This window comes from Dendrobium catenatum, unplaced genomic scaffold (genome assembly GCF_001605985.2).
Source record: "Dendrobium catenatum unplaced genomic scaffold, ASM160598v2 fragScaff_scaffold_133, whole genome shotgun sequence".
NCBI classification, from domain to species: Eukaryota; Viridiplantae; Streptophyta; class Magnoliopsida; order Asparagales; family Orchidaceae; genus Dendrobium; species Dendrobium catenatum.
Window position 1 is genome coordinate 7,270,270 of NW_021318595.1, and position 10,445 is coordinate 7,280,714.

The following is a 10,445-nucleotide window of genomic DNA, read 5'->3' on the forward strand; positions in this document are numbered from 1 at the left end:
ACTATGTATCGAGTAATGTAGCGCATTCGAATTGGCTCTTGTACACATCTAGACTCCGTGTGCAATAATTTTTCCTCCAAATGAATTAATTATTTGCATATGCATCAAGTGCGCATTAATTAATTATTAAAAAAATAAATATAAATTATTTTGAACTCAAAGTGTACTTATTTGGAGCAAAAAAAATCATTTGGTCATGTAAAATGCTCTGCCATTTTGAGTGCCCTTACTTTGCATTTTTTTTTGTCTAATCAAATAAATCATTCCTTCCTTTTAATTTACCTTTTTTATAATATTAGCATTTTAATTAGAGGGATATTCATATATAAAATAACTTAAATATCAAATATTAAATATATAATCCCAAATTTCCTTTAAAATTTTAATAATTGTTTTATGTTCATGACCTGCATGAAATATAAAAAAAAATAAAAAGATTAAAAAGTAAAATAAAGATATTTTTAGGATGTACATGCAAAAAAGCGTAGCGCGAATCTCCATGTTCCCTACAACCGGCTTATATATAGGCAGGCGGTCTTTCCTTCTTTCCTCACACAGACTCTCTCCACTCTGCTTCCACTGCCCCTGTTTCTCTTAACCTCCTCCCCTGTTTCTATCCTAAACAGCCATGGTAGTAATCACCAAGCTCTCAGCAGTCGAGCAACTCCCCATTACAAAGCTTCACCGCCCAGTCTCCGGCAACTTCGCCGGCGACGTCCCCCTCGTCGACCTAACCTCTCCCGCCGCCGCGGCTCAGGTTGTAGCAGCCTGTGAGGAGCTCGGTTTCTTCAAACTCACTAACCATGGCATCTCCTTTGAGCTCATAGATAGGCTTGAGTGCGAGGCAGTGAAGTTCTTTTCGCTTCCGATTTGGAAGAAAGATGCCGCCGGCTCCGCCGCGCCGTTCGGCTACGGTAGCCGGAAGATTGGCACTTGGGATTTTGGCTGGATTGAGTATCTGCTGATGCAAGCTAACTCCATTAACCCAGCTCTCTCGAGCTCTTTTCGGTGAGTTGGAAATCCTACCATGAATCTCGAGAAGTATTATATATATTTTTTTATTTGATGACATCTGTAATGATTTAATGACTGAAAGTGTTACACTCCCATAAAGAAAAATCTACTTAATGACACTCTTGTGATTGATTAATCTAAAAACTAGATTTTATGTAATTTTTATGCAAATTTATTTGATAGATGTGACAATATTAAAATATGTGTCAGTTGTTCTTATCACTGATATATTTCAATAATATTTTTATAAACATAATTTAAATTTTATTTATTAGTCACATCTATCATATTTTAAATTTCCGCTAAGTAATTTAAGTTTCATCTTTTTTTTTTATATGGAAAATCTCTTATTATCATCAAAAGGTGCATAAAAATCGAATCTTTTACCTTTATGTTTCAGCTCTGCTTTAAGCGACTACATATCAACTATAAAAAACCTATCTTGCGAGCTTCTCGAGCTCATGGCTGAAGGCCTCGGGCTCCAGCCAAGGAATATCTTAAGCAAGCTTCTAATGGATGAAGAAAGCGATCTAATGCTCAGGCTGAATCACTACCCCCCGTGCCCATCTTCTCAACAGCGCAACAACATCTCCGTCACCGGCTTCGGCGAGCACACAGATCCACAGGTAATCTCAATTCTCCGATCAAACAACACTTCAGGCCTTCAGATTTCGCTCAGAGATGGGAGATGGGTCCCTGTCCCTCCCGACCAAAGCTCCTTTTTCGTAAATGTCGGAGATTCTTTACAGGTAACCAATACATCCTCTGTTTCCTATTCAGCGAAAAAGTTGCAATCCAATTTTCCCTCATAAAAAAGTTGCAATCTTTTTTACTGTTTAAGAATCTGAAAGATCCATTCTTTCCTTTAATGGATTCTACTACAGGTGCTGACGAATGGGAGGTTTAGGAGCGTTAAACATCGAGTTTTGGCGAATAGTGTACAGTCAAGATTGTCTATGATCTTCTTCGGTGGGCCGCCATTGAAGGAGAGAGTAGCTCCTTTGCCGCTGTTGATGGAGGAAGGTGAAGAGAGTCTGTATAGAGAGTTCACTTGGTGTGAGTATAAGACTACGGCGTACAAGACGAAGCTTGTTGATAATAGACTTGGACTCTTCGAGAAGAATTGAGGTGTTTCTGCTGGTTTTGTTGGTCTTCAAGGAAAATGGAATCAATGGTTTATTGTTTTTTTTTTTTTCATAGGTTTTTTTAGTAGTACTTAAAAGAGTGTTATTTTGAATAATAGTTTTATTAGTTGGTATTATGCTAGTTTTATCAACACTATCACCATCCGTTCGAGGATTAATTATTCTGTGCGGACATCGAATTCCGTCTGAAGATCAACTAGAATGTGTCACATTATATCTTCGCTCGGTACTGTAGCTTGGTACTATGCGGTACCGCTCGGTACCATGGTTTGATACCGCTGACGTAGTACATTTTGGTTTGTCACCGGACGACATTTTGCGTCTGATCTCTGCACATAATAATTTCTCCCATTTGAGGAGTTTATTTTTAGAGAAATTCTTCTGTGGGTCCAGACATGAAGCACCGTTTAGTTATGTGAGGATACAAACTGTGTATATATTTGTTCATAATGTATATCATATCAATGTACACAATATGTACCTTCATATATACAGACGGTTCTTCCGATACAGACTCAAGGCTTTCTCCTACTATTGTGCTTTGTTTTGTAAATATGTTTGTAAATGCAATTTTCATTATAAATTGTGTGCTTTCCAATAATTTAAGTTAAACAAATATAAAATTTAGATATTATATAAAAGCTGTAAATTAAAATATAAAGAAAAATTTCTTGACAAGTTCTTTGAAAGGAATTTATTTATTAAAAAAGTGAGTTGGAAAAAGTTATGTCAAACGATTCTTTTCAAAGACAATTGACCTAATTAAAATGAGGTGGCAGATGAGAATAGTATGCTCAGATATGATGGGCTTGATAAGACACCTCTCAATCATTTTTTTGATAGATTCTGTCCTTTTATTTGTATTTTACATATTTCAAATATAACATTAATTTATTTATTTTTAATTTATATTTCCAAATAAAAAATTAAAAGTTTTTAATGTTATTTTATAGCTTCAAAATATTTTCATTTATATTTCCAAATATAACATCATTTCAATTTTTTATTACTAATCTTCTATATAAGATCAAATAATTTATTAATATTGATTTATAATTTAAAAATAATTTAATTTTTATTTTATTAAATTTTTATGATTATTTTGATTAAGTTTTTTAAATTACATTGTTTGTGAGTTTTTTCACATTTTATTTTTAAAAATAAATTTAATCATTAATTAAATACGATGAAGAAATAGATGATTTCTATTGTCTTTATATTAAAAATATTAAATTTTAAGTAATATTTAATTTAATATATCACCATCTATTAAGATGTTATTTTAACATATTAGATAAATAAAATAGAAACTTTCTTTCTATCTAATATAGATGAGATAGATTTTCTTTACTTTGGAATATAGATTTTTCGTAATGACAGGCTCTTTTGATTAATTACATCATAAAAAAAAAGTAATATTTTATAATTTTTTTATTAAAATAGTGACAAACATTTTAATAATTTTTAAGTTTAGACAAGGATGTTCTTTTGGAATTTAAAAAATAATTAGTTTGATTTCAAACAATTCTTTTTTTGAAGCCAAAGAAAGAAGAGTATAGCAATGGATTTTGAGAAACATAGTACTCCAAACCATCTTATGTTAGGCTTAAAGTTTTGAAATTTTTTATTTTATTATTTGAGTTATTCATGTTATTACAAATTTAATACTTATATTTTATAACAATAAGATTAAGAAAATGCCTATAAAGTAAGGACTTATGAGATAGTAAATGGGAAACTATTAGCTAGCCTTAAATCCAAAATTTAGGTGATAACAATCTTAGAAATATAGAGAATTATTTAATATTCCATAAATATTTAGAGTTATTTCAAATGTATTAGAATGGTTGAAGAAAATTTTGGTGGATCTCCTCTTTCTTGTAAAACTTGTTTTAATTCATATATATTCAGCTTTGGACTCTTGGAGCTTCCTAATAGTAGCTTATCATTTAGCTAGTTAAATAAAAAAATTAGGTTAAATGCTTGCTAGATAGAGTAATTTGTAATAATTATTGGGCGCAACACTTCCCCTCTCATGTTTCAAAGTACTTTGACATCTAATATCATATCACTCCCCTTCAATTATCAGGACGGGAACTTTAGGAACCCTTAAGCACAACTTTATGTATAAAAATACTTTGAAACATTATTATAATATCTATGACATCATTCATGAGGCTGGGAATCTTGTTGTTGCTGGTGATCCAATCTTCTTCTATAATAGGCTAAACAATATGAAGATTGCTTTAAAGGGTACTATTTCTACTCTTTTGCCCGCAATTTTAACACTATCATCTCGCTCAAGGAAGATTAAAATTAAAAGGGCAACGTAGGATGATGTCAAATGGATCAAGTTCAAATAGATTAAGAACATGATCAAATGTGCATTGTTATTTAGAAGAGAAGATAATATTAAATTCCTATATGAAAGAATAACAAAATAGATGGAATCAAAGTTATATTAAAGAAATCTCAACCAATGGCTCCTGATACTCCTAAGATGATGTTGTTATTGAAGTCATCTATCATTTTACAACTTATAGTAATTGTAAAGTGCTCCCCCTCATTCCTTCTTTTGCTTTCCCATGGATAATGCAATGCTTGAGAATCTCCTAATTATCCAATGATACAAAAATTAAACAGGATATTTTCAGCATTAGGGTTGATAAAATTCTAAGACTATATATCTTTACAGGAAAAATTTTCTAGGTGCATCAGAGGCTCCTCGTTTATTTATGCTATCATATTATTTTTCTTCTTCAAAGTTTCCAAACTATGTCGAGCATTCTACTGTGATTTTAATTTCAAAAGATGCTCACATTGAAGCATAAAATGGCTTCATCCTATATCTCTTTGCAACACTATAGACATGATCATTACTAAGCATATTGCTTATATAATCAAGCCACTCTTCCATGACTCATACCCCATGCACAATTATCCATCATATATGGTAGAGATTAACAACATAAATTGCTTAACAACATCATTTTTGCTAATGAATGGATAATTTTATCTCAAAATAAATCCAACAATATTTTATTCATCCAAATAAACAAATTTAGAAATAATTATTTAAAGATATTCTAATCAGAATACAATTAGAATAAATTTCAAAAAATTTATATTTATTTAAAAAGAACAAGCTATATAAATATTAATTATTTATTTATGTATAACACTTATTTTAAAATAAATTCAAAATTTTATGATCAAAACATCTATTTTTTTTCCCAGTACATATAGAACAAAGATTCAAGATCCAGTAGCACCCTTCCTCCAAATAGGACTCTCAAATAATTTTTTTTTTATTTTTTTCTTATCAAAAGATGCTTTCACATATGATTGAAAAGCTAGATAATAATGGAGACTCCTTACTATTTCATATAATTTCAGAATAGACAATAATGTCTTGACAAATATGATAATCTGCAACAAAAAAAAGAAAAATCTGGTTAGTTCTTGTTGAGTATAAAGACACAGAAGATTGGTGAGCTGAATTGGAAGAGAAATAGTAAGATTGCCTTTTGCAGTTGTAAGTGATAAGTGCAGGGAGCAGGATGTGGCCCAGAGGAAGAACAAAGGCTGAGATCAACTTTGAATTTGTCTCTTCAAATTTTAGATCTATTATTGAGTCGCATTAGCTTAATTTGGCTAGGCTTTATTTCGCAATGTGTAGCTTGGCTTGGCTCACCTTAACTTGACTTGGCTTAGGTTAACTCAGATTAGCTTGATTAGGTTGGCTTAGATTTAGCTTATTTTAATCTGTTCGACTTAGCTTGATTTGGCTCGACGTGACACAGCTTTACTTTGTTTGGTGCAGCTCGACTCCATATCAAATTAAGGTTTCATTTGGGGTGGCTTTCTTACTATTTCTTAAAGTTGTTTTTTTGTATAAAAATTAAAATTTATGCATTAGAAAACGGTTTTAAAAAGCAATAAGAAAGTAGTCCCAAACAAAACCTAAATGACTATAAACTAAGCTTTAGTTGCAAAATCGAATTAGCCTGAGATCAAAGTGTTAACATGTTTAACTATTAATGATCGCCAAACTAATGTAAAACTGTCAAATGTTTATGCAGATATGTTCACAAAAATTAACAACCTCCCATTCTTTATATATAATTCAATTTGTACATGTCCCCTTCCATGGGAGATGTCATCATTTCCCCTACCTCATGATGTGTTGAGTAAGATGCAGGTCAACTTAAGCTTGTTCTTTGGCGTTCTTAGTTGTAATGTTTATTTTTTTGCAACATAAAATGGAATATAGATATCATCTAGGCAAGCTAGAGTGAGTTTGGAGCATATTAAGATTACAAAGGCTTGGTAGGTGGGTGATATATCATTAAGAATGTAGATGATTATATCCTCGTTGTCGAGTTGTGATCTGATAATGACTATATTTTCCACAAGAGCTTTGATTTTTAAGAGATGCTGCATCGTGGTTTATTTCTTCATGGAGATATGTTGAAGCTCAATTTTCAACTAGATGATTCTAGAGCAATTTGTGGAGGATACTCGGTTTTTGATAGTTCCCTAAATGTTATAGAAAGAGTCAAGGTTGAGGATATAGGGATGGATGGATGTTATGATAGTAGAGAGAAAAACTACAGTGAGGTGAGTTACTAGGCAATGTATTATGCGTTGGGAAGTAATTAGTCAATGTCATCTACAATGTTTTCAACGGACAGAAGAAGAAGTCATCAAGAAAGCAACCAAATTCATCTGGTTTGAATAACTTGATTATATGAGATCACTACAATGGATAGTTGTCATTGGAGAGGGATAATCTAATAACTTATTTGATGTTTTTCATCAAGAGCTTGGGAGTAGAGAGTATGATTGTTTCATTTGTCTTAGTGAGGAGAGAAGTATCAAATATTTGAGCATTCATGTAGGAAGTGTTAGATTGATGCATGGAATAACGGGGAAGGTAAAAGGCGTATAATTGCTGAGAAGTATGGAAAAGGTTCTAGCACCATAAAGACCAAAGAGACTATATGATCAAAAATATAAAAAAAAGAATAAAAATAATCATATTATATTTTCAAAACTAGATTAAGGCTTTGTTTCAGACAGCTTTCTTACTGCTTCTTAAAGCAACTTTTTAGCATAAAAATTTTAATTTTTATGCTAGAAAGTTGTTTTAAGAAACATTAAAAAAGCTGTCCCAAATGAAGACTAAGGCTTCGTTTGGGACGGCTTTTTTATTGCTTTCTAAAATGGAGTCTTAGTACAAGTTTTTTTATTTTTGTACTAAAATTTCGTTTTAGAAAGTAATAAAAAACTGTCCCAAACGAAGCCTAAGTTGTGACATATAAGTCACATTTTGTGAGTAATAACATTTAAAGATTTATTGCGTTGCTCATTATATATTAGAGCAAGTTGCAAGATGAAAGAGATGTTACACAACAGAAAATTAATGGTTGAAATTTCAAAGCAAAATGTTATAATATTATATATTAAATAATGTGATAGTACTACGTATAAAAGGATTTGCGTATTTTATTCTAATATATAAATATTTAGTAGGTTATATATTAAAATAGTGCCTCAATTTTATTTTGCTCAATCAAATTTTTATATATGAAAAAAAAAATTTGATTTTTTTTTTTTTTTTGAGTCTTTTGACCTATGATATCACAAGGTGGGCACACGGACCGCTACATCAATATCTATCCCTTTCGTTTCATAAATTGCTGGGCCTAGTTAAAAAGAATTCCATATACCTTTTATTTTTATTTTTTTGAGTCGGAAGGCGAAGGGGGATGGAGATTGATGTGGTGGCTTGGACCTTAGACGTCGGAACCCACATGGACCAGGTAGGGCCGCTGCCACAGCCAGCGCTTGTAGTGGCGCAGACGCCGGAGCTTGACACGTCTTTGGCCGGACTTTCTTGTGCGTTTGCTCAATCTTTTCTTCTAATAATTGCTGATGTATTGTTTTCGGCTCTGGTATGCCGTTTTTCTAGGGTTAGGGTTTTATGACATTGTTCGTTGATCCGAAACATTTGTCTGCTGAGTCATGTTGGATTTTGATTCGTATCAGGCGACGCGAGGAGGTGGTAATCAGGAGATTAAGACGCTGGACCATATTCATTATGAAAATGCCAGTGAGTTATTTTCTATCGTTGATTTTTTTATTATTAGTAGGTGCTTCGTGGAAGCTCATTTTGTCTTGTTCAGTTCAAGGACTATAATTAATTATAATTGAAAGGGAAATTTGTATAGAACTCATTACAGTTTGTTTGTTTGTTTTACCTTTTTTTAGGGAAAAAATACTAAAGGCTTTAACTTATTTTGTGAACAATGGAACAACTTATTTCATACATGTTAGGGTTTCAATTAATGGTTGTAAGTGAATTAGTGCACTCAATGCTCATTTAGCTTAGCTTAATTATTTATTGGATGAATTGTTCTATATTATTATATCAAATTACTTATGTCCTATGCACTTCAAAAATTATGTGTATAAATAATAAATAAATAGTTAAATATATAAAATAAAATTATTTTTATTAATATTTGAACTTCCCCAAACAATAAAATATTAATTAGTGAATTATGAAAATTATAATTGAAGCTTATATGTTCATTTATGTCTAGTAATAAACATATATATTTAAATGATTAGCATAAAATATAATTATTTAGGTTTGATTAAAACTCAATTATGGAAAGAACTTAGTAAGAAAGATAATAAGTGGGCTCAAGCAAAATTTTGAAACTTCAGTCATATACAAGCCCAACTCAAACTCAATGAGAAAATAAATGAACAAGATTGAATAAGATAGTACTTAGGTCGGCTTGATTTGGTTCATTTACAATCTTAAGAAACCCACACACGAACTTTTATTCGGTCCGGTGAACGTACGTTTCTCTACGTTCGGCCACCAATGTATTAGCGCCACGTAGCATGAAGAAAAGTCGCCGACCCGACCCGCTGTATTTTGGGTTCTCGCACGTGCGGATTTTTAAATGCTTTTACCTTTTGGATATATTTCAAATCTTTAACGACGAATCGACTCCCTGTCACTATTCACTTCCTTCGTTCGTAGTTTTCTAGCATTTCCCGTGAAATTGAAGGAATTCTCCGGCCGAAAACCTTCGCTGATAAAATGCCTGAGGTTAGATATTAATGGCGAAAAACTTTCCTTCTTATCATATTGTTTATCTCGTTTGAAATATAAAAAAAAAGTATGTTTAGGGTTAGGGTTAACTTTGTATCTTTCGGTTTTAGTATACAAAACGGAATGACAACTATCAGGACGTTGAATTCAATTATTTTTGGTAGTTTATAAAACTTGGTACACGTGATGAAACTCGGTACTAATCGGTATTCGGTGCTGTTTGATGTTTCTAGGTATAGGTCGGTACACGTCGGTACAGGGGATTTTTCAGATCAGATGCTCGGTATTTACAAAAAATATTTGAGTATTTCATTATAATATAATGTTCTTTAATGCTAGGTTTTTTTTGTCATTCCGTTTGTTCGGGTGATGATTAGTGCATCTCGGTACAAATCGGTATACCTCGGTACAACCCTTTATTTAGTGATTTAGGATCAAATCTCGAGATGCACACTAAATATACTAAGTATTATATATATAAATTACGATTTGGTGGAACGAGTTATACTCGGTATAACTCGGTACAAATCGGTATTTTCATTAAATATATGAAAATTTTATATGTAATCTATTGATAATACTCGGTATAACTCGGTACAACTCAGTATTTTCATTAAATATATGAGTATTTTATATTTAAAATATTGATATATTGTGTTTGTTACCATTTGGTACAACTGGTTTTACTCGGTATAACTCGGTACAACTTATTTCCAGATTAAATACTCGGTATTGTTCGGTATTATATAATATCATCTATTTTATTATGCAGGGATATTTCCCCAAGATTCATTTTAGATGTTGAACATCAAGTTTTAGAGAAGCATGTAATGAGATGTTTGTGAAATTTGGGGAGCAGTTTGTTACAAGCCTACGGGAGATACAAATTAATCAGTTCCTATACATGCCTCGATTCCCTCAGAATGTTCCAATTGTTTATATGTTATTGTCGACGTGGGACATCAATTCTTAAAGTTTTGTTATTAACAGCCGGACTTTAGCTTTTGCATTTGATGAAGTAGCTTTGATTATTGGTTTACCGAACAGAGGTATCAAATTTGAACTTGGGACTGCTACAACTGGTGGAAAAACAACAAATGACATAAGGCATGATATTCTGAAATTGGAGTTGTCAACGCTAATCGAGGATGTAA

At 31.9% G+C, this 10,445-nt stretch overlaps 1 protein-coding gene across 1 annotated transcript; it reads left to right on the forward strand.

Annotated features, from left to right (window-relative positions):
* Positions 1 to 555: 555 nt before the first annotated feature.
* On the forward strand, positions 556 to 2,693 carry LOC110103098 (gibberellin 2-beta-dioxygenase 1). Its single transcript, XM_020831666.2, has 3 exons — positions 556 to 1,008; positions 1,415 to 1,763; positions 1,899 to 2,693. Exons 1-3 carry the CDS (start codon positions 629 to 631, stop codon positions 2,139 to 2,141), a joined length of 972 nt encoding a protein of 323 aa, XP_020687325.1. The 5' UTR covers positions 556 to 628; the 3' UTR covers positions 2,142 to 2,693.
* Positions 2,694 to 10,445: the final 7,752 nt, after the last annotated feature.